The following is a 20,675-nucleotide window of genomic DNA, read 5'->3' as shown; positions in this document are numbered from 1 at the left end:
CTGCGGGGCGCTCTAGGACTCGTCTCGGTGGTCCGCGACCCTCGCGGGGAGGACTGACGGACACCCGGTGGGGCGGCTCCCGCCCCAACCCCTCCCCCTTTTACCCCCAAATCATCCCTCCTCACGCCATGATCGACTCAAAGGTTTTTATTTAACCCAGCGACCCCCCCCTCCCCATCCCCAAGCCCCATCGGGTGGGGGGGGACAGGCCGGGGGGGGGGTGTCCCCTGAAACATCTTTAAAAATTAATGTACATATAAACAGTTGGGGGGGGGGGGGGGGTAATGCCCAGTCAAGTCCAGTGCTTGGGGGGGAATGGGAGGAGGGGGGCTGCACCCCAGGGGGGGCCTGGGGTCCCCCTGAAATTCCACCCCCTCCCGGGGGACGGGGATGGAGCGGACCCCCCCTTACAGCAGTCATACGGGGAGGGGTGCGGCAAGGGTGTTGAGGGGGGTCCTGGGGGGGTCCTAGGGCAGTGCCAGGGGTCCTGGGGGGGGGGGCGCGGGGGGATTTGGGGGTCCCGGGGGGGGGTCACTAGCAGAACTGGTCCTCGTCATCCTTCTCGTCCTTCAGCCCCTTCAGGCGCAGGCGGGCGAAGTCCTCAAAGACGATGTCGTCATCTGGCCCGTAGCTGGGGCAGGGGGGGAATGACACGGGGCAGGGACACCCCGAATTACCCCCCAGCTCCTCTCCAGGGGGGAGTGGCTCAGTCTCTGCCCCCCCCCCCTTCCCCCCCCCCCCAGTTTATTTCTCCCCCACGGTCACTCACTTGGTCTCAAATTCGATGAGGTTGGTGTCGACGGGGGTGTCTGTCTCAGGGAGGGCTGGGGGGGGGCACAGGGTTTTGGGGTGAGGTGGGGGGGGGTCTCAGAACCCCCCCCAAGCCCCTGTGCCCCCCCCCCCCCCCAGGTTATCCCTTACCTGACTGTGACCGTGGCGGGGGGCAGGGCTCAGGGGGCTTTGGGTGCATGAGAATGAAGGGGAGTTCCACTGAGACGTCCCTGGGGGGAGAAGGGGGTGAGCGGGGGGTCTGAGGGGGGGGGGGAGTCACAGGGACACGGCGGGGGCTGGTACTTGGGGGGGGGGGGGGGTCACGTACCCGCCACGGGCCACCACTAGCTTCACCTTGACGCGATAGGACACCAGGATCCCCAAAACCTCCTTGTTCGTTCCCTCCTTGACGCTGCAATAGAGGGTTAACGGGCACGGGGGCACACACAAAGGACACAGTGCCCCCCCCGGGGCACAGGGGACTCCCCTGCGTGCCCCCTCCCGCCCCACCGTGCCGCCTCACATGGTGCTGGAGGCCAGGTTGGTGTCCTCGTGCTTCAGCTTGCCATCCAGCGCCAGCCCCCGCCGCTCCCGGTTGTTGCTGAGCAGGGGGGTCAGGGTGTAGACCTTGCAGAAGGTGGCACTGGGGGGCACCTGGTCCCTGGGGAAGGGGGCACGGGGGCAGGGGTTAGCCCAGGGCAGGGGGGCACCCCGGGGACAAATTGCCGGGGGCCGGACCAGGTACAAGGGGCCACCCCCGGGACGAGGGGTCAGGGGTCACGCCAGGGTGTGGGGTCACACCAAGGACGGGGCTCAAGGGTCAGCCCAGGGACAAGGGGTCAGGGGGTCGCTCCAGGGGCAGAGGGCACGGGGTCACCCCAGGTGAGCCACAGGGTCAGGCAGGGTCCCGGGGTCACCGCCAGGGCAAGGGGTCAGGGGAGGAGGGGGGGGTCCCAGGGTCGCTCACTCCTGCTCGATCTGGGCCACGGGACACTTGTACTGGGCGGTGCTGAAGAGGCAGATGTCGGCGAACTGCCGCACTGTGGGGACAGCGCCGTGTCACCCCCCCAGCCTCCTGCCCGCCCCCAATATCCCACCCAGACTCCCAGGTCCCCCCACGCCCCCCCCCCTCCCCCCCCCCCCCCCCCGTGTCCCCCCTCATCCCCCTGTGTGCCCCCCTTACCGGACACTTTGACCCTCTTGATGCTCTTGCTGGAGTTGTTGGTGACGTGGACATTGACGTTCAGGGGCTCCCCGTGGTAGTAGAGCTGGGGGGGGCACCAGGTCAGTGCTGTGCCCCACAGCCTGCCCCACGGTGCCCCGAATCCCTGCCCAGAGCCCCCCCCCCACTGCTGGGAACCCCAAGCCCCCTCCCCACCATCCCCTGCTCCACACCTGGGACCCCAAACCCCCCCAGCTCCTGCCCCACCATCCTCTGCTCCATGCCTGGGACCCCCCAACCCCCCCCAGCCCCTGCCCCACGCCTGGGACCCCCACACCCCCCAGCCCCCCACCTCCTTGTCCAGCGAGGCCTCCAGGTGCAGGGAGCGCTCGGACATGAGGAAATGGCGGGTGGTCTCGGCACTGGGCTGGGGGCCAGGCTGCTCAGGCGCGTACTGCACCTTCCGGATCACCAGCCGCACCGAGTTCCTGGGAGGGGTGGGAAGGGGGCCCAGACACCTGGATCCCTGGGACCGGGCACCTGGACCCCTGGGTCCCCCCGTAGAGGGGTGCTGGAGGGGTGGGGGGCAGCCAGACCCCTGGGTCCTTCCTACCTCTTGTGGATCTTTTCTTCCAGGGATTTAGCGCAGAACGCCCGGATCTCAAAGTCAACGCCGCAAGCCTGGGGGATGATGGGACTCCCATAATGCTGCTGTCCCCCCCCTTCACCTCCAACATTTCACACTCATCTCAATCCCTCCCCCACCACTTCACTCCCATCCCCCAGATAACACCCAGCCCTATAGCCCCCCCAGTCCGGACACCCCCCCCCCCCCCCAAGCTCCCTCTCCTATTGCCCCCTCACCCCCCCCCAACAACCCCCTCCCAGCCCCACCTTGCCAGTGTCCTCAGGGCCGGGCTGCAGCGTCACGGAGCAGGGCAGGTTCTGGGGGATCTGGGGAGTGAGAGGGGCCAGGGGGTAACAGGGGGGAGATATGGGGTGGGGGGGGGCTCAGCCCCTGGGGGTTGGGGGGTGGCTATGGGGCAGGGAAGCCCAGGTCAGCGTGGGGCTGGCGACCCCAAACTGGCTAGGGACGAGGCACCCCACGGGCAGCCGTGGGGCAGGGCTCACCGTGAAGGCGAAGGGGTGCGCAGCGGGGCCCAGCTTGCGGAGCAGGCGCTGCTGCAGGCGGGTGGGGGGCCGGTGCTCCTCAGGCAGGGGGGGCACAGCCTGGCGGGTGGCGGCGAACAGGTCCTTGCGGAAGGACAGGCCCAGGACATCCAGGTCCTCCCGGCCGTAGCGGAAGGCGCAGGTCAGCGTCACAAACACTGTGGGGGGGGGGGGGTGGGGGGTGGCCGTGGGACCCAGGCGTCTGGGGGGGGGGGGCCCAGGCATCCCCTGGGGCTGTGGGAGCCCCCCCATCCTCCCCCCATCCCTCACCTTTCCGGTCCTTCAGATAGTCGGGGTCCACCAGCACCACTCCATCTGTAAGGGGAAAGGGGGTCAGGGGGAGGCGAGGGTCCCCCCAGCCCCACGGCAACCCCAGAGGAACCCAGACCCGCCCCCCCAGCAGCCCCTCTGCTCCCCCAGCACCCCTAGACCCCCTCAAATCCCTCCCAGCAGCCCCTCCATATGGTCAGGTCCCCCCCCCCCCCCCCCCCCGTGCTGCCCCCAGGCAGCCCCTCTACCACCCCAGGTCTCCCCCACCCCCCTGGCAGCCCCCCCAAGCCCCACTCACCCACAGGGTCCACCCGGTCCAAGTGATCCACGAAGTCTCTCTTGCCCAAGTAGACCGTGAGCTGGGGGGGATGTATCGGGGGGGTGGTCAGGCCACAGGGATCCCCCCAAGGAAACGGTCAGCAGCCCCCTGATGCAGGGTGGGCCCCAAATTGCACAGGTGTGCCAACACCCCCCATCCCCATGGCAGGCTGAGGACGAGCACAGCTCGTGTCATAGGTGTCCGATGATAGAAATGGGGGTACAAAACTGGGAGACTGGGGGTCCTCAAGCTCTCCCTGGGAAGGGGGGCTGGGGGGTGAACCCCCCTGGGGTCTCTCACCTTACAGTTGGGGCTGGATTTCTTGAACACCCTATGGGGCAAAAAAAGGGGTTAAAATGGTTGTTTTGGGGGTGGGTGTTTGGGGGGAGGAAGGGGTTTTGGGGGCATCCCCCAAAGCCATGCAGCCTCCCCTGCCCTCACTTTTGGGGCCACCCTCCCAAACTCACTGCACAGCCTTCCCCCCGCCCCCAGCTCCCCCCAAGTGTGAAACCTACCCCACGACACCCCCCCCAAATGCGCCTGGAGCCCCCACATTCCTTGTGCTTGGGGGGAAGGGGCCTGAGCCCCCCCCGCTAGACTGGGAGGCACTGGGGGGGCACTGGAGGGGGCCGACCATGGCTCTTCCTGTTTTCTGCCCAGCAGGAAGCAGGGGTGGCTACCGTCCCCACAGGGCCCCCCATCCTCTTGGGGGAACACCCCCCCCCCATGCACGCGGCCACCAGCAGCAGGGGGGGGGCCAGCCCCACAGCTAGGGGGCAGGGGGTCCCCGTTAGCTGTGGGGCTGGGAGGGGCCCCACAGCCACCTCCCCCACTTTGGGGTGCAGAGGCCTCCCCCCCCGCCCGCGGTCAGCGCTTCCTCCCACTCCCGCTTCCTCCTCCTCCCCGGGGCACTTCCCCTGCCCAGCTCCCCCCGGCTGGGGGTTGGGTGCTGCCCAGGGGACTCAGGCGTCCGGGCACCCGCCGCCCCCCCCCCCCCCCCAGTGGGGTCCCAGCCCCTCCCCCCCAGCCGTGCCCGGAGAGGGGGGAACCCTAGCGCATCCCCAGGGGGAGCTGTCACCCCCCCCCCCGCGCGTGGGGCGTGTGCGGGGCCCCCTCACCTGGTGCCCGCCTTCTCCCCCCATGGTGGGGCCGGGGGGGGGGGGTGTGGGTCCCTGGGGGGGATCCCGGACCCTAGGCGGGGGCGGCGGGTCCCCGGGCCCGGCTAGGGGGCACGGCGGGCCGCAGCGAGGCCATGACCAGGCCCCGGGTCACGTGGCGGGACGGCGCAGCCAATCCGGGGGCGCGGCGGGGAGGAGTGGGGGCGACGTCACGGCGGGAGGCGGGGGTGGGTGGGCAGGGGAAGTGACCCCTTCCGGGGCGCCCGCGCCGCGGCGGTGTCCAGGCTCCCCCTCCGGACCCGTTCCGTGGCCGTTTCCAGACCCTCCCCGGGGCCGTTTCAAGTTCCCCCCCGCGGGCAGTTCCTGGGGCGCTGGGGCGGTTTCAAGCCGCCCCCCTCCGCAGGCCGTCTCCAGGCCCCGCACCGCCCGGCCCCGGCCCTCCCCCAGGCCCCGCCTCCCCGCGCGGCGTGACGCCATCAGACGGCGCCCGGGCGCGCGGCGGCGGCGACGTCTGCGGCGGCGATGGCGGCGGTGGCGGCTGCGCGCGCCCCCGCCGCGCCGCTGCTGGAGGCGCTGAGCGCGCTCCCGCCCTCCCCGGCGCGCGCTCCCGGGGCTGGTGCGGGGGCTGCGGGACAGCGCGGGCACGCAGGTGCGGGGCGGGCAAGGGGGAGCACCGGGGCCGGGAACGGGAGACCCCCCCCCCCCCCCACCCGGGAACCGGGACCCCCGCCCCGGGATCGGGACCCTCCCCCGGCGCCAGGAAGCCCTCCCTCGGCACCGGGAGCCCCCCCCGCCTGCCACCCCCGGGACCCTCCTTTCCCTCCCCCCGTCCTGTTAGGCCCCACGTGACCCCCGGTGACCCCCGACCCCCCTCCCCGCTGCCCCGTCCCTCGTGACTCCCCGGCCCCCGCATGACCCTTGGGGACCCCCGCGACCCCTGACCCCCTCGTGACCCCTGACCCCGTGACCCCAGAGTGCCCAGGCCATCGGAGGCCTCGTCGGTGTCACCAGCGCCCGCCTCGGCTCCATGAAGACCCGGTGAGTGACGGCCGCTCCGGCCAATCGGGGTGCGTGGGCTCCTCTGCGGCCGTCTTTCTCGTTGGCTGCTGTCCTGGGGGCGGGGCAAAAAGTGAAGCGTGAGCCAATTGGAAAGCAGTGTCAGTTCATGCGGGGGGTGGAGGGGTGTGGCCAGCTCATTAGCCAATGGGAACGTGCTTTCAGGTCACGGTTGCATTGCCGTTGGCTGTGCGACAAACCAGTCAAAAGAGGTTTTGTCCTTTGGGGGCATGGTTGCATGGCCAGGCAGCCAATCAGAAGGAGAGTTGTTGCATGCACTATGCCTACCTGCCTAGTCCTGCTTCTCATTGGTTGCTTTGTCATGGGTGGGCCGGACTAGGGGAACAGGTGGCCAGTCAGAAGCTCCCTCAGTGCCACACCCCCGGGGTGCTCTCTCCCATTGGCTTAGCAGAGCTGCCAGTCAGCAGGGGTGTGTCCTCCCTGGACCACACCCACAAGCTCTCCTTTCCTGTTGGTTGCCTGGCACGTGGTAGGCGGTACTAGGTGGGACAGACCCAATCAACAGGGATTCCCCTCCCTGGTGGGTGTGGCCATGCAGGCAGGCAGCCAATCGGCCATCGCCTGTGCACCACGCCCTTACTTCACTCCCTCCCATTGGTTCCCCTCACATGGGGGGTGGGGCTAAGTGGCACCACAGCCAATCAGAAATGTGATCCCCTCATGGGGCGTGGAGGGTGGGCCTCGCCATTGGCCGGTGGGGGGGGCCATGGGGGCGGTCCCCGCATGCGGCAGCCAATGGCGTTGCAGGTTCGAGGGGCTGTGCCTGCTGTCGCTGCTGGTGAGCGAGAGCCCGACCGAGCCCTTCCAGCAGCACTGCCTGGGCTGGCTGCGCTGCCTGCAGCACCTGCTACAGGTGGGGGGGGGTCCCGGGGGATGGGGGGGTCCCAGGGGGTGGGGGGGGGCCCTGGGGGGGGTCCCAGGGGGGTGGGGAGGGGGATCCTGGGGGACTGGATGTGTCCCTGGGGGGGGTCCTGGGGCACTGGGGGGGGGGGTCCTGGGGGGCAGCACTGCCTGGGCTGGGCTGAGCTGGGGCAGCAGGTAACTGGGCGCACTGGGAGGGCGTGGGGGCCGTGCCGAGGAGGGGGCCGTGCCGAGGAGGGGAAGGGCTGTGCTGACCCCCACTGCCCCCCCCCCCCCCCCAGTCGCAGGACCCGGCCCCCACCATGGCGTTGGGGGTGGCTGTGCTCCACGATCTCCTGCTCTTCTCCTCCCAACTGCCCGAGCTGGCGCGGGACATCGGCACCAACCACATCCCCGGGCTGCTCACCTCCCTGCTGGCCCTCAAGCCCGAGGTGCATCTGGGGGGGGGGCATGGGGGGACAGGCAGGGGCAGGGGGGACACGAGCGGGGGCTGGGCACAATCGCACAAGGGCTTGGGGGGGGTCTGTGAGGGGCTGAGGGGGGTCACAGAGGGGATGGTGATGTCTGGGGGGGGCATGGGGAGCTTATGGGGGGCTGGGGGGGCCCGAGGGGGGCACATGGAGGTCCACAGGGGAGTTGGGGGGCACTGAGGTGGGTCGGAAGGGTTGGGGGTACACAGAAGTTCTGAGAGGGTCTGGGGTGGCACAGACGGTTGGGGGCATGGTCAGGAGGCACAGAGGGGTGGGGGGATGCTTTTTGGGGGGGCTTGGGTGACAGATGGAGGGGTGAGGAGGTGACACGGGGGACCAGGGGGCACACGGTGGAGTTAGGGGGACATGAGGGCAGCTGAGGCGGGCTGTGGGGACACAAGGGGTTGGGAGGGAGAGCTCGAGGGGGCATGTGAAGGATTTGGGGGGGCTTGGTGGGGCACACAGCGGTCTCAGGGGGGGACGGGACACACGGGCTCTGTGCTTACTCCGCTAATCCCCCCCCTGCAGTGTGAGGTCTCCACGCTGGAAGGCATCAAGTCGTGCATGACCTTCTACCCCCGGGCCTGCGGCTCCATGCGGGTGAGAACCCCCCCGGGGATTTGGGGCGGGTCCGTGCCTTGGCCCCGCCGCAGGGGGCTGTGGCGACGGAGGGACTCATGCTCTGTGTCGTCCCCCTCGTCACCCGTTGTCTCTCATAGGGAAAACTGGCAGCGTATTTCCTCTCCCGCATTGACTCCGAGTCCCCGCAGCTGCAGCAGGTAGACGGGGCAGCTGGGGGGGACGACACCCTGAAATTGTTGGGAGGGGGGTGTGTTATGGCAGGTTGAAGGTCGGGGGCTGTTCTGGGGGACTGAGGGAGTCCTGGGAGGGGGGAGGCGGAGGCTGTAGGGGTACATCCTGGGGCCTGTGACCGGTCTCAGGGGGCTGGGGGGGGGCAGTTGGGACCCCTGGGGGGGGCTAGAGCAATGTTTGGGGGCGTGCTAGGAAAGGTATAGGGACCCCAATAGGGTCCTGAGAAAGATGTAAGGCATCCCAGGGAGGCCAGAAGAGCCCTGGGGTGGGTGGGTGGGGGGCTGGGACAGCCATGGGAGGGCCCTGGGGGGGCCAGGGCAGTCACAGGGGGACCAGGGGCAGCTGGAAGGGCTGGGGCAGCCCTGGGAGGGCTGACAGGGGCTGGGCGTCTCTGGGGTGCCGGGGCAGTGCTTTGGGTGTCTGGGGCAGCCCGGAGGGGAGGATGGTGGGGGTCCTGACACGTGCTCCCCCCGCCCAGCTGGCCTGCGAGTGCTATGCGCTGCTGCCGGCCCTGGGCCGGGGCTTCTCGCAGGGGCTGCGGCACACGGAGTGCTGGAACCAGGAGGTGCAGGGGCTGCTGGCCACCCTGCACGGGCTGCTCGGGGCGCTCTTCGAGGGGAGCGAGACTGGTGGGTGGGGGGCGGAGGGGGGGCATGGAGGGACCCTCGGGCGGGTTTTGGGGGCTCCGGGGGCGTAGACAGACCTTGAGGTGTGGCTTTGGGGGGCTCTGGGTCACGGAGAGACCTCGAGCGGTGGTTTTCAGGGCTCTGGGCCTGTAGAGAGACCCTGAGAGATGGTTTGGGGGACGCGGTGGGGAGCTGTGAGGATAGAACCCTGAGGGATGTTTTGGAGGGACACTGGGTGAGTGGAGAGACCCTGAAGATAGGTTTGGGCGGCTCTGGGGTTACGGAGAGATCTTCCAAGGTGGTTTTGGGGATGGGGTGGCAGGGACCCTGAGGGGTGTTTTGGGGATCTGTGGAGACCGATGGACCCTGGGGGGTACCTGGGGGTGCCTCGGCACTAACACTGCCCCCCCCCAGACCCGCTGCCCTATGAGGGGCCGGGGGTGGAGATGCTGCTGCCGGCCCCCCAGGACGGGGACACCGGCTTCGTCCTCACCCTGCACAACCGCTTCTCGGGGCTGGCCCGTGTGCTCCAGCTCCTGCTCAGGTACCGGCCCCCCCTCCCAGTCCCTGGCCACCATCCCAGCCCCCCAGCTGTGTCTCCTGGACCGCCGGCCTCCCCTGACCCCCCTTTCCTTGGCAGCAAGGAGTTTGTGGCGCCCGTCACCGTCCCCGTCCAGGACGTTTTGGACCTCATCTGCCGTGCCCTGAACATCACCAGCAAGAACATAGTGAGTGCAGCGGGGGACCGTCCCCGAGTGCCCCCCGGGGCAGCTGGGCCCCAAGCTGTGTCCTTGGGGCTGGGGCAGTGGGGGCTGAGGTCCCCCCGCTGCACTCCTGTGGCCTCAGGGCTGCGTTCGGGGGTGCAGGCGGCACACCTCGGATTCCAGCCTTACTCTGTCCCCCCAGAACTGGTTTGGGGATGGTCCCCTGAAGATGCTGCTGTTGCCCTCCGTCCATCTGGACATGCTCGACGTGCTCTCGTCCCTCATCCTGGCGTGAGTCCGGGGGAGTTTGGGGGTTCCTGGGAAGGCAGGGGGTTGTGCTAGAATGGAATTGGGGTGCACTGGGGGGGGAACCGGGGGCTTTTGGGGGTACTGGGGATACTTAGGGCTGTGCTGGGAGGGAACTGATGGGAACTGGGGGCTTTTGGGGGCTTCTGGAGGCAGTGGAGCTGTGCTGGGGAGGACTGGGGACCGTGGAGCCGTATCGGGAGGGGACTGGGGTGAACTGAGAGGGGACTGGGAGTGCTCGGGGGACACTGGGAACTGTGGGGCTATGCTGGGAGGGAAGCGGGGTGCATGGGGAAGGAAGGGCTGTGCTGGGGGGGGGGGGGGTGGGCTGCGCGGGGGGGGGTCCGTTGCACAGACCTGACGCCACCCCGCAGGTGTGGGGCGCGCCTGGTGCGCTGGGGCAGCGTCCTGGGCCGCCTCTTCCCTCAGGTGCTGAGCGCCTGGAGCGGTGCCCGTGAGGCCGCACTGCCGGGGCAGGAGAAGCCGTTCAGGTACTGGGGGGGGGGGCTGGCGGGGGGCTCCCCCCGCAGCAGGGCTGGGCCTGGGGGCACCCCTGTGGGTCCCTGCTGTTCCCGGGGCGCTGGGGAGGGGTCCTGTGTCTGTCCTTGATGCCCCTGGGGCAGCTGGGGGGATGCGGGGAGGCGTGGGGGTCCCTGGGGCAGCTGGGGGGACGTGGGGAGGTTTGGGGGGTCCCTGGGGCAGCTGGGGGGATGCGGGGAGGCGTGGGGGTCCCTGGGGCAGCTGGGGGGACGTGGGGAGGTTTGGGGGGTCCCTGGGGCAGCTGGGGGGATGCGGGGAGGCGTGGGGGTCTCTGGGGCAGCTGGTGGCATGTGGGGAGGTGTGGGGGTCCCTGGGGCGGCTGGGGGGACGTGGGGAGGTTTGGGAGTCCCTGGGGTGGCTGGGGGGGACGCAGGGACGTTTGGCGGTCCCTGGGGCAGCTGGGGGGACGCGGGGAGGTTTGGGGGTCCCTGCGCCCCCCCTGATGCCCTGTGCCCCCAGCGCGGTGCGCACCCGCCTGTACCAGGTGCTGGAGCTGTGGGTGGAGGTGGCGGGCGCTGCCTCGGGGGTGCTGCAGGGCCCCGGGGCTCCTGGCGAGGTGCTGCTGGCCCACCTGCTCAGCGACATCACCCCCCCGGCTGAGGGCATCAAGGTGAGCCCCCCCCGGGCCCCCGCCCCACCACCCCCGCAGACCCCCGGTACCCCCTCTTCTCTCTCCTCCCCGCAGCTGAAGGCAGACCCCAAACCCAGCGCCCCGAAACGGCCCAAGCTAGGGGACGGGGGGGACGCCCCCGCCCTGCACCGCAAGCTGGAGCCGGCGGCCAACAGCGATGTGTGCCGGGCTGCCCTGCGAGGTATGGGGCGGGGGGGGCCGGGAACCCCCGGAGGCACAGGGGGCTGCACCCCTCCCTCGGGGCCGAGGTGGGGCCTCGCTCGTCCCTTTGTGCCCCCCTGTTGTTGGCGGGGGGGTCAGGGGAAAGGGGACCCCCCGATCAACTTGTTGTGGCTCCCTGAGACCCCGATCGGTGTTGTGGGGCGGGGGAAAGGGAGGCCCCCCCCGGATCGCCCCATTGCTGACCCCTGTGTCCCCCCAGCGCTGCGTCGCGCCATCCTAACGGGAGGGCCGCTGATTAAGGAGGAGACGCACCGGGTAAAGGGATGGGGAGACGGGGCTCTGTGGGGCTGGGGGGGGTACTGGGGTGTTGGGGGGCAGGTGTGGGGCTGGGGTGGTTCTTGGGGGGCCTCGAGGGTGGGTGGGGGCGAATGCTGGGAGAAGGTGGGGCTCTTGCTGGGGGTGGGGCTGGTAATGGGGTCTGGGGGGGGTCAGGCGGGGGGTCTTTGTGGGGCTGGGGCAGCTGATGTGGGAGCTTACGGGGCTGGGGCAAGTGGCGGGGGGGGCAGGTAACAGGGGTCTCTATAGGGCCAGGGCAGCGGTGGGGGGATCGGGGATACGCTCTGGGGGTCCCCACGGGGCTGAGGGGGGCTGTGCCCCCTCCCCTGACAGCTCCTCCTCGCCCATCCCCTCGCCAGCGGCTGCAGGAGCTGGTGGTGCCGCTGCTGCTGCGGCTGCCGCAGACCGAGGTCCCCCCGGGGCCCCCCGCCGCTGCCGCCGGCCCCCCCGGCACCCCCTACGCCAGCCCCCCGTGCCGGGCCGCCCTCTACCAGCTGCTGCTAGCCCTGGTGCTGGCCCCCGCCCCCGCCGGGGCCCCCCCCCCTGCACTGTGCCCTGCGTGCCTTCGGCCAGGGCCAGCGCGACCCGGCCCTCCAGGTGAGACGGGCTGGGGACCCCCCAGTCCTTGCCTGGGACCCCCAGGGGCCCCGGACCCTCCCCAGGCCCCCCCCATCCCAGAGCTGGGACCCCCAGGGTGTCCCCATCCCCCAGGGACCCCTTATTCCTCCTGGCCCCCCCCCCACCTTTTTATTTCTCTGGGGTCTGCCTCGTGCCCCCCCATTTCACAGCAGGGATTCCCAGGGACCCCCCAGCCCTTAGCGGAGACCCACATGGGTGATGACCCCCTCTGAGAACCCTCTGTCCCAGAGCCAGGATCCCCCCATCCCCCCTGGGACCCCCTTATCCTGTCTGGGCTCCTCCATTTCACAGCCAGGACCCCCCCAGGCACTCCTAAAAGCCTTTGTCCTTCAGGCGGGACTCTGGGAGAACCCCTCACCCCACAGCCCGACCCCGCGGGACCCCCCACATCGGGGAGCCAGGACCCAAGGGTCCCTGCATCTCCCCAGGGACCCCCAAAGCCCCCCCTGTCCCTAGTCTCCCCCCCTCTCCTGGCACCCCACTAACCCCCCACCTCCCCCCCCCCCCCCCCCCCCAGGTCTCCTCCGTCTGCACCGAAGCTCTGGTGGTGGCGAATGCCCTGGCCCGGCCCTGGGTGCCCCCCCCTGCACCCCACCGCCATCCCAGGGGCCCCCCCAGAGCCCCCTGCCCCCCCCTTCCGCCCCCTGCCGCCCCCCGCCTTCCCAGGGGCGCCCCGGGCTGCCCCCGCCAATCCGCTGGGACCCCCCCGGCTGCCGCCGCTGGCGGAGGAGCCCCCCGGGGAGGCCCCCCCCCGGGCAGCCCCCCGCCGCCCCTGGGGGCGATGAGGAGGGCGGCCCGGCGGGGGGGCGTCCCCGGCGCCCCGTCTTCGTGCACTACGACAAGGAGGAGCCCTCGGACGTGGAGATCTCCCTGGAGAGCGACTCGGACGACAGCGTGGTCATCGTCCCCAAGCGGGGTGCCCCCCCCTCGCCCCCTGCCCCCAAGAGCGGGGGGCCCCCGCCGCCCCCCCCCTCGCCCCCGCTGGCTCCCCCCGAGCCCCCCGAGGAGCCGGGGCCCCCTCCGCCGCCCCCACCGCCCCCGCCGCCGCTGCCCCCCGTCGTCCCCCCAGCCGCCCCCCCGGAGCCACCGGGGATCCCCGGGGAGCCCGACCCGGCCGTGATCAACATCAACAGCAGTGAGGAGGAGGAGGAGGAGGAGGAAGAGGAGGAGGAGGAGGAAGAGGAGTTCGGGGAGGAAGAGTTCTTCGAGGAGGAGGAAGAAGAGGAGGAGGAGGAGGAGGAAGAGTTTGACGAGGAGGAAGAGCTGGGTGAGGAGGAGTACGAGGAGGATGAGGAGGAGTACGAGGAGGACGAAGGCCTCACCGAGGAGGAGGAGGAGGAAGAGGAAGAGGAGGAAGGGGGCGCCGAGGAGGGGCAGCCTCTGCCGGTGCCCGAGGAGCCCCCCCCGCCCCCGGGGGACACCGGTGCCCTGGTGATGGAGGTGGACGAAGGCCATCCGCCCCCCCCGGCCGGGGGGGGGGGGGAGGAGGAGGAGGAGGAGGAGGAGGAGGATGAAGAGGAGGAGGAGGAGGAGGGGACCAAAGCCCCCCAGGAAGGGGGGGAGGAAGAGGGGGAGCCCCCCCCAGGCATCCCCGAGCCCCCACCCCCCCTCCTGGAGCCCCCCGAGGTGCCACCCCCCACCCTGGATGCAGCCCACACCCCGCCGCACCCTGAACCCCCGGGGGGGGCCGGCAGCCCCCCGCCGGCGCCCCCCCCAGCTGGAGGAGGAGCCCCTGCCCCCTGCGGACAAGGAGGAGGTACCAGGGGGTCCGGGGGGGGGTGTAATTTGGGGGTGCTGGGGTGAGAGGGGGGCAGTTTGGGGTAAGAGGGGGCAATTTGGGGTGCTGGGGTGAGAGGGGGGCAGTTGGGGGGGGTGAGGCAGTTTGGGGGAAGAGTGGTGCAGTGGGGGGGGGGAACAGGGGCAGTTGGGCCACCCCCCCCCGACCTCCCTGCCCCTTCCCCTTCACCCCCCCCCAGGAGCTGGACGAGACGGCCACCATGTTGGCGGATTTCATTGACTGCCCCCCAGATGATGACAAGGCCCCCGAAGCAGCCCTGTGACCCCTCCAGCACCCCCGCCCCACCACCCTCCCCCCCCAGCAGCGAGACGTGGAATAAACCCACCGCCCCCCCGCCCCAGCCCCGGCTCAGTCTGTGATTTTTTTGGGGGGGGGGGGGGGGGGGGCTCGAACTGCAACTCCCAGCGTGCTCCGCGGCTCTCCGCGCCCCGCGAGTGACGCAGCCAGGCGGCGCCGTGCGGGCGCGCCGCAAGTGACGCCATCTCCGCGCGCCGGCGGCGGCCCGGGCCGGCGGCGCCATGAAGCCGCCGCTGCGGCCCCGCCTGGCCCCGGCCCGGTACGTGACGGGCCCGGGGGCGGCGGCGGAACCGGAGCGGCCGCGGGCGGCCTGGTCGGCGCGGGAGAAGCGGGCGCTACTCGCGGCGCTGCGGGCTCAGGCCGCCCTCGGCCTCCCCGACCTGCAGCCGCGGCCGCTGCGGGAGCGCCTGCCCCGGCGGAGCGAGGCCGAGGTGGGGGCAGCGGGGCCGGGGTGCAGCGGGGACGCTCGGGGGGGGGAGGCCGGTGCCTGGGACCCCTGGGTGCGGGGCGGGGCGGTCGGCCGCCTGGGACCCCGGGGGGGGGGGGGTAATACGGGGGTCTCCGGGGACCTGCGTCAGCGAGGGGTTGTGGGGAGGTCCCGGGGGGGGCTGACGTGGGGATCCCCGGTCGGTGGGGGTCTCTGGGGGGTGTGACATGGGGGTGCCCGGACGCCTGGGTCCTTGGGGGGGGGGGAGATGTGATACGGGGGGTCCCAGACGCTGGGGGTCCCGGGGGGGGGGGGGGGGTGACGCGGCGGTCCCCTGCCGTCGGGTTCCCGGGGGGAGTGGTGGCCGCACAAGGGGGTCCGGGATCCCCTGCCCCCCCCAGCCCCAGGAGCGTCCCCGCTTGTCCCATCGGCCGCAGCCCCCCCCCGGGCTGGACGCAGTGTCCCCCCACCCGCTGGGAGTGCAGCCCCTGACACCGCCCCCCCCCCCCCCCCCCCCCCCCCGCAGATTCTGTCGTTCCTGTGCCGGCTGCGGGGCCGGGCAGCACGGGAGGCTGTGCGCACCCAGTACCGGCACTGCCTGGAGCAGCAGCGCCGACGACGCGCCCAGGTCCCAGCCCCCATCGAGGTGAGGGGGGGGACGACCGCGGGATGGGGGGGTCCCTGCCCCGGGGGGGTGGCTGGGGCCCGGTGTCACCCCGCCCTTTGCCTTCCAGGTGTGGCTGGAGCTGGCCGAGACGCTAGCAGAGGGGCTGGAGGAGGCGACGGCAGCCGCCTTCTCTCAGGTAAGGGGGTTTGAGGGGGGTTTTCCAGGGGGGGGGGGGGCAGAAGGGACAGCCCCCCCCCCCCCGCCCCGGGCACCTCTCAGGGCACATCACCCCTTCCCCGTCCCCGTGTTATCACCTCCAGGTCCTCACTGTCGCAGCCACCGAGCCGCTGAGCCTTCTCCACTCCATCCCCCCGCATCCTGCTGGCACCACGGCGTCGCTGGATCAGGGGGGGTCGGCACTGGGGGACCCTGCGGCCCCCCCGGCCCCGCAGCCCCACGCCCCTGGGGCCTTCACCGTCGACTTCCAGAGGGTCTATGAGTATCTGGCACGGCTGTGCCGGGGTGGGAAGGGCCCAGCGCTCCCCCCTGGCGGTGAGTGGGGGACCCTGATGCCAGGAGGGTGTCGGGGAGGTTGCGGGATTTGGGGCCCCCCTGTCAGTGAGGGGGGGCTCTGGGGTCCCCTGGCCGGTTTTGGTGTCGTGGGGTGGTCCGGGCAGGGGGATTTGGGGAGCAACGGTGGGGGGAGAGCAGGGGAGGGTCTGGGGGTGTTGTCCCACACTGGGGGGTGTCAGTCCCAAACCGGGGGGCCCCAGCATTGCTGCTGTCCCCACCGTGGGGCTGGGAACCCCCCGGGAAGGAGGGTGTGGGGTGAGTGGGGGGTCCTGACGCCATGTCCCTCCCCCCCAGAGTCGGCGGTGGTGCTGGCACTGCTGGGCTCCCTCCCCCAGGAGCTGGGTGTCCTCGACCGCGCCGCCCTCCACAGCCACCTCCGAGGGGCCTACGGTGCCCTGACGGCCCCCCGCCCCCCGCAGACGGACTCTCCGGCCCCCGGCATGGCCCCCGGCGCCCCCCCCCCCCCCGGGAACCCCGCAACCGGCTGGAGGGGGGTCGGCCTCTGCCCCCTCAACCTCTTCCTGGTCCCACTGCGGCTCCTGGCCCGAGTGGAACCCTCGGGGTGAGCCAGGACCCCCCCCCCCCCCCCCAAGGAGTGCCCCCCCCCCCCCCAGCGTGGGGCTGGGGAATAAAGGCTGCAGTTCACCCGGAGTGGGAGTTTCTGGAGTCATTTGGGCACTGGAACAAATGGGGGGAAAAAATCACTGTTTCTGGGGTGGCAGTGAGGGGGACCCACCTGGGAAGCACTGGGAGGGGTTAGGAAGGGACTGGGAGGCACTGGGGAAACGATACAGCAGGTCACGGCTGGGAGCAACCCGCCCACCGCGTGCGCATGTGCCACCCTCCCCCAGGCTATGGCGCATGCTCGCCACGGCGCGTGTAGTCCCCGCCCCCAGTCCCTCCCGCGCATGCACAGAGTCGCTGCGTACGGTGGCCGAGCAGGGACAGGCCGAGCCAAGATGGCGGCGGCGGCGGCCGGCGCCTCTTCCTCCGCGTCGGGGAGCAACGGGGCCGGCGGGATGGAGGTGGACGTGGCAGGTACCACCCGCGGGGCCGTCCCGGCACACGGGACCGGCGCCACCGCCCTGGGGCTGCGGGGCCGCTCCGGGACCGCCCGGTCGCTGCCCAGGGCCGCGCTGCCTTCCTTCGGACCCCGCCCCCGCGCCTTTCCCCCGCCCACAACCCCGGGACCCCGCCCCCGCGCCTTTCCCCGCCCCACAACCCCGGGACCCCGTGCCTTTCCCCGCCCGCAACCCCGGGACCCCCGCCCCCGCGCCTTTCCCCGCCCGCAACCCCGGGACCCCGCCCCCGCGCCTTTCCCCGCCCGCAACCCCGGGACCCCGCCCCCGCGCCTTTCCCCGCCCGCAACCCCGGGACCCCCGCCCCCGCGCCTTTCCTCGCCCACAGCCCCGGGACCCCGCCCCCCGCGCCTTTTCCCCGCCCACGCGCTTTTCCCCCGCCCACCCCCGCGGGACCCGCCCCTGGCTGGTGACCACACCTCCTCAGGCCATTGCTCCGCCCCCGTTCCTCATGGCCCCGCCCCCGCCCCGGGTTGTGCACCGTGACCCCGCCCGCACACACCTGGGCCCCGGCCCCGCCCCCCCGGCTGTCTATCATCCTGCTGACGGTGCCCCCGCAGCCGCCCCCTCGGTGATGGCCGGGGGGGTGACGGGCAGTGTCTCGGTGGCCCTGCACCCCCTCGTCATCCTCAACATCTCCGACCACTGGATCCGCATGCGCTCGCAGGAGGGGCGCCCCGGACAAGGTACGTGCAGCCCCCCCGCGCCCCCACCTGGGTCCCCACAGCTCCCCTGCATCCCCCAGAACCCCCCACAGCACCCTGGGGTCCCCCACAGACCTCTGGGGCCCTCCATAGCCCTGTCCCAGCACCCCAGGGCCCTCCAGGGTCCCCCACAGCCCCCTGCAGCCTCTCTAGAGCCCCCCCAGCACCCCAGGGCCCCCCAGTGGCTTCCGTGGCCCCCCAGTGGCTTCCGTGGCCCCCCAGGGTCCCCTACAGCCCCCTGCAGCCTCTCTAGAGCCCCCCCCAGCACCCCAGGGCCCCCCAGTGGCTTTCATGGCCCCCCAGGGTCCCCCACAGCCCCCTGCAGCCTCTTCAGAGCCCCCCAGCAGCCCCCACAGCCCCCCAGGGTCCCTCACAGACCATCTGCGGCCCCCAGAGTACCCCTCTGGTCCCTGGCCTGGTCCCCATGTCCCCGAGGGGGTCTCCACGTGCCCCGCCCCCAGCCCCTGGCCTGGTCCCAGCTGGTACCTGGGGCTGGTTTGGGCCCCCTGCCACCGCCCCCCCCCCCCCCCCAGCATAAGGCCGAGGTCAGTGCGGGGTTGGGTTGGACCCGTTGGTGGTCCCCGAGCCCCAGTGACAGTCCCCTGTGTCCCCCCCTGCTCCACTCCCCCCCCCCCCCCAGTGATCGGGGCCCTCATTGGGCGGCAGGAGGGCCGCAACATCGAGGTGATGAATTCCTTCGAGCTGCTCTCGCACACAGTGGATGGGCACGTCCTCATCGACAAGGAGTACTACTACACCAAGGAGGAGCAGTGTGAGGGGCAGGGGGGGTCCAGGGCGGGTCCTGGGCTGTCCAGGGGGGTCTTGGGCTGTCCTGGGAGGGTCCTGGGGGGGGGGTCAGGGCTGGCCCAGGGGGTCCTGGAGGGTCCTGGGCTGTCCTGGGGGAGGGTCCCAGGGCGTTCTGGGCCGCCCCAGGGCAGGTCCTAGACCGCGTTTGAGGGGGTGTTTTGGGAGAGGGGTGATAGGGCCTGTTGGGGGAAGGGGTAGAGGTGGTGTCTGTTTACTGCCCTGGGAGGGTCTATGGGGTCCCCCTCCCTTGCCCACCCCCCAGCCCACTCAGGGCCCACCCCTGTCCCTCCCCAGTCAAGCAGGTGTTCAAGGAGCTTGAGTTCCTGGGCTGGTACACGACCGGGGGCCCCCCCGACCCCTCTGACATCCACGTCCACAAGCAGGTGAGTGGTGGGGGGGGGCTGGAGGGGGGTGTGTGTATGTGTGTGCACCCTATCCTGACACAGCCTCCTCTGTCCCCCAGGTTTGTGAGATCATCGAGAGCCCTCTCTTCCTCAAGCTGAACCCCATGACGAAGCACACAGATGTGAGTGGAGGGGAGGTGGGGAGGAGTCCTGGCACATGGGGGGCCCCCAGGAAACCCCCCCCCCAGCGTGGGGCTGGGCCCCCAAAAACACATCTCTTTCTCCTTTCCCCCCAGCTGCCCGTCAGCGTCTTTGAGTCCGTCATTGATATCATCAATGGGGAGGTAAGTCAGTGCTGGGGGGGGTGGAAATGGGGCTGGGGGGGCTCCTGGGGGTCCAGGGGTTGCCTGGGGCCATGGGGGGGGGCTGGGGGGACACCAAGGGTGTCATGGGGCAGGAGGAGTGGTGCAGGGAGCTTGTTTAGGGTCTTGGGAAGGGCTGAGGGTTCGGGGGGGGGGACACACTTCTGGGGTTCCAGGGGAAGTTACTCAGGTTGAGGAACACCGCTGGGGGTCTGTGGGGCTCCAGAGCTGCCATGGGGAGGATCTAAGGATAAATTGAAGCTGGAGAGGGGCCCGGGGGATGTGCCTGGAGTGGGTTATTGAGGCATAGGGATTCTGGGGGTGCAGGGAGGGTCCGGGGGGGGGTTGGGGAGAGGGGGCCGTGGGGTTGTCATGCCCCACCCATCACCCCTTTTGTGTGTCCCCCTCCCCAGGCCACGATGCTCTTTGCAGAGCTGACCTACACCCTGGCCACCGAGGAGGCAGAGCGGATCGGGGTCGACCACGTTGCCCGAATGACAGCGACCGGCAGCGGGGAGAACTCCACAGGTTGGGGACATGGCTGGGGGTGGGGAGGTCAGGGATGGGGAGGGTGGAGAGCAAGGTGGGATGGGGACGGGTCCCAGGGCCGGGGGGGGGGTGCAGGGAAGTGGGGGGCCGGGGACATGGGGAGCATGGGGATGGGGGCACAGGGACAGGAGGACACAGCTCTTGGGCTGCCTGGAGGGGCTGGAGCAGCCCAGGGCAGATGGCTGTAGGGACATGGGACAGGGGGACACACGTGTCCTTGACCCCCCCACAGTGGCTGAGCACCTCATCGCCCAGCACAGTGCCATCAAGATGCTGCACAGCCGGGTCAAGCTGATCCTGGAGTATGTGCGGGCCTCCGAGGCTGGTGAGTCGGGGACAGGGCTCTCCCCATTGCCCAGGGAGGGGGGGACAGGGCTTTCCCGGCTCTCCCGGAACAGGCTTGGCCCTGGGGTGTCCCCAGGGAAGGACTGTCCCCCAAGAGGGGCTCTGGGAGGGCTCCAGGGCCGTCCCCAAGGGTCCCCGAGACTGACATCGTCCCTGCAGGCGAGGTGCCCTTCAACCACGAGATTCTGCGCGAAGCCTACGCCCTGTGCCACTGCCTGCCCGTTCTCAGCACTGACAAGTTCAAGACCGACTTCTACGACGTGAGTGATGGCTCGGGGGGGGTCCTTGGGGAGCTGCGGGGGTGGTGGCGGTCAGGTCCCCATGTCCCTGTCGGGGCACACGGCGGGGACAGAGCTGTGTCTCCTTTGCCAGCAGTGCTGTTGGCGGCCCCTGCGCTACTGCAGCCGCGGGTGGGCAGATGCAGCTTGCGGGGGGGGGGGGCCTCAGCAGTGCAGTAACCCCCCAATCCACCCCCGCCAGCAATGCAATGACGTGGGGCTGATGGCGTACCTGGGCACCATCACCAAAACCTGCAACACCATGAACCAGTTCGTCAATAAGTTCAACATCCTCTACGACCGGCAGGGCATCGGCCGCCGCATGCGGGGACTCTTCTTCTAAAGGGGGGGGGGGAAATGCAATGCTGAGGACAGCCCCAGCCAGGCCCTGAGCCACCCCCAGGGCTGGGGGGCCCTACCCCCGGACTGTGCCCCCCCTCCTGGAGGCCCTCCCAATAAATCAGCTCTAGGCTGGGAATTGCAGCTCCAGCGTCATCTGAGGTCCTGGGAGAGCTGGGCCCAGGGGAGCA

The 20,675-nt window shown here is 71.0% G+C and overlaps 4 protein-coding genes across 7 annotated transcripts; 3 read left to right on the top strand and 1 right to left on the bottom strand.

Moving 5' to 3' along the window:
• Nucleotides 1-132: 132 nt before the first annotated feature.
• On the bottom strand, nucleotides 133-14,940 carry ARRB2 (arrestin beta 2). 2 transcript variants are annotated; one of them, XM_041121950.1, is made up of 16 exons: nucleotides 14,791-14,940; nucleotides 4,811-4,842; nucleotides 3,993-4,023; nucleotides 3,672-3,732; nucleotides 3,374-3,418; nucleotides 3,065-3,261; nucleotides 2,828-2,887; nucleotides 2,547-2,614; nucleotides 2,286-2,421; nucleotides 1,955-2,039; nucleotides 1,739-1,811; nucleotides 1,295-1,432; nucleotides 1,100-1,183; nucleotides 922-1,001; nucleotides 770-824; nucleotides 133-631 (listed from the first exon to the last, which is right to left on the bottom strand). In XM_041121950.1, exons 1-16 carry the CDS (start codon nucleotides 14,923-14,925, stop codon nucleotides 535-537), a joined length of 1,377 nt encoding a protein of 458 aa, XP_040977884.1. In that variant the 5' UTR covers nucleotides 14,926-14,940; the 3' UTR covers nucleotides 133-534. The 2 variants fall into 2 exon arrangements, with proteins under 2 accessions (XP_040977884.1, XP_040977885.1); XM_041121951.1 differs by lacking the exons at nucleotides 4,811-4,842; nucleotides 14,791-14,940 and adding an exon at nucleotides 4,208-4,344.
• Nucleotides 5,297-14,098, top strand: PELP1 (proline, glutamate and leucine rich protein 1). The gene is made up of 17 exons (XM_030006914.2): nucleotides 5,297-5,459; nucleotides 5,784-5,848; nucleotides 6,635-6,740; nucleotides 7,030-7,179; nucleotides 7,747-7,818; nucleotides 7,938-7,997; nucleotides 8,510-8,660; nucleotides 9,072-9,201; nucleotides 9,298-9,385; nucleotides 9,564-9,652; nucleotides 10,042-10,158; nucleotides 10,667-10,817; nucleotides 10,893-11,019; nucleotides 11,260-11,315; nucleotides 11,696-11,933; nucleotides 12,493-13,731; nucleotides 13,952-14,098. Exons 2-17 carry the CDS (start codon nucleotides 5,838-5,840, stop codon nucleotides 13,990-13,992), a joined length of 2,826 nt encoding a protein of 941 aa, XP_029862774.1. The 5' UTR covers nucleotides 5,297-5,459; nucleotides 5,784-5,837; the 3' UTR covers nucleotides 13,993-14,098.
• Nucleotides 14,250-16,305, top strand: SNAPC2 (small nuclear RNA activating complex polypeptide 2). 2 transcript variants are annotated; one of them, XM_030006922.2, is made up of 5 exons: nucleotides 14,251-14,501; nucleotides 15,024-15,143; nucleotides 15,232-15,300; nucleotides 15,425-15,656; nucleotides 15,972-16,305. In XM_030006922.2, exons 1-5 carry the CDS (start codon nucleotides 14,292-14,294, stop codon nucleotides 16,241-16,243), a joined length of 903 nt encoding a protein of 300 aa, XP_029862782.1. In that variant the 5' UTR covers nucleotides 14,251-14,291; the 3' UTR covers nucleotides 16,244-16,305. The 2 variants fall into 2 exon arrangements, with proteins under 2 accessions (XP_029862783.1, XP_029862782.1); XM_030006923.2 differs by lacking the exon at nucleotides 15,024-15,143 and having other exon boundaries at nucleotides 14,250-14,501.
• Nucleotides 16,306-16,516: 211 nt separating this feature from the next.
• On the top strand, nucleotides 16,517-20,623 carry COPS6 (COP9 signalosome subunit 6). Of its 2 annotated transcripts, XM_030006921.2 has the most exons (10): nucleotides 16,517-16,715; nucleotides 17,317-17,442; nucleotides 18,101-18,232; nucleotides 18,562-18,650; nucleotides 18,731-18,793; nucleotides 18,908-18,955; nucleotides 19,387-19,501; nucleotides 19,755-19,847; nucleotides 20,027-20,127; nucleotides 20,348-20,623. In XM_030006921.2, exons 1-10 carry the CDS (start codon nucleotides 16,532-16,534, stop codon nucleotides 20,486-20,488), a joined length of 1,092 nt encoding a protein of 363 aa, XP_029862781.1. In that variant the 5' UTR covers nucleotides 16,517-16,531; the 3' UTR covers nucleotides 20,489-20,623. The 2 variants fall into 2 exon arrangements, with proteins under 2 accessions (XP_029862781.1, XP_040977886.1); XM_041121952.1 differs by lacking the exon at nucleotides 18,101-18,232.
• The last annotated feature ends 52 nt before the right edge of the window (nucleotides 20,624-20,675 follow it).

The sequence above is a fragment of the Aquila chrysaetos genome, unplaced genomic scaffold, assembly GCF_900496995.4.
Source record: "Aquila chrysaetos chrysaetos unplaced genomic scaffold, bAquChr1.4, whole genome shotgun sequence".
In the NCBI taxonomy this organism is placed as follows: domain Eukaryota; kingdom Metazoa; phylum Chordata; class Aves; order Accipitriformes; family Accipitridae; genus Aquila; species Aquila chrysaetos.
The sequence above is the reverse complement of the archived record's forward strand: the minus strand, read 5'-3'. Positions and strand labels throughout refer to the sequence as shown.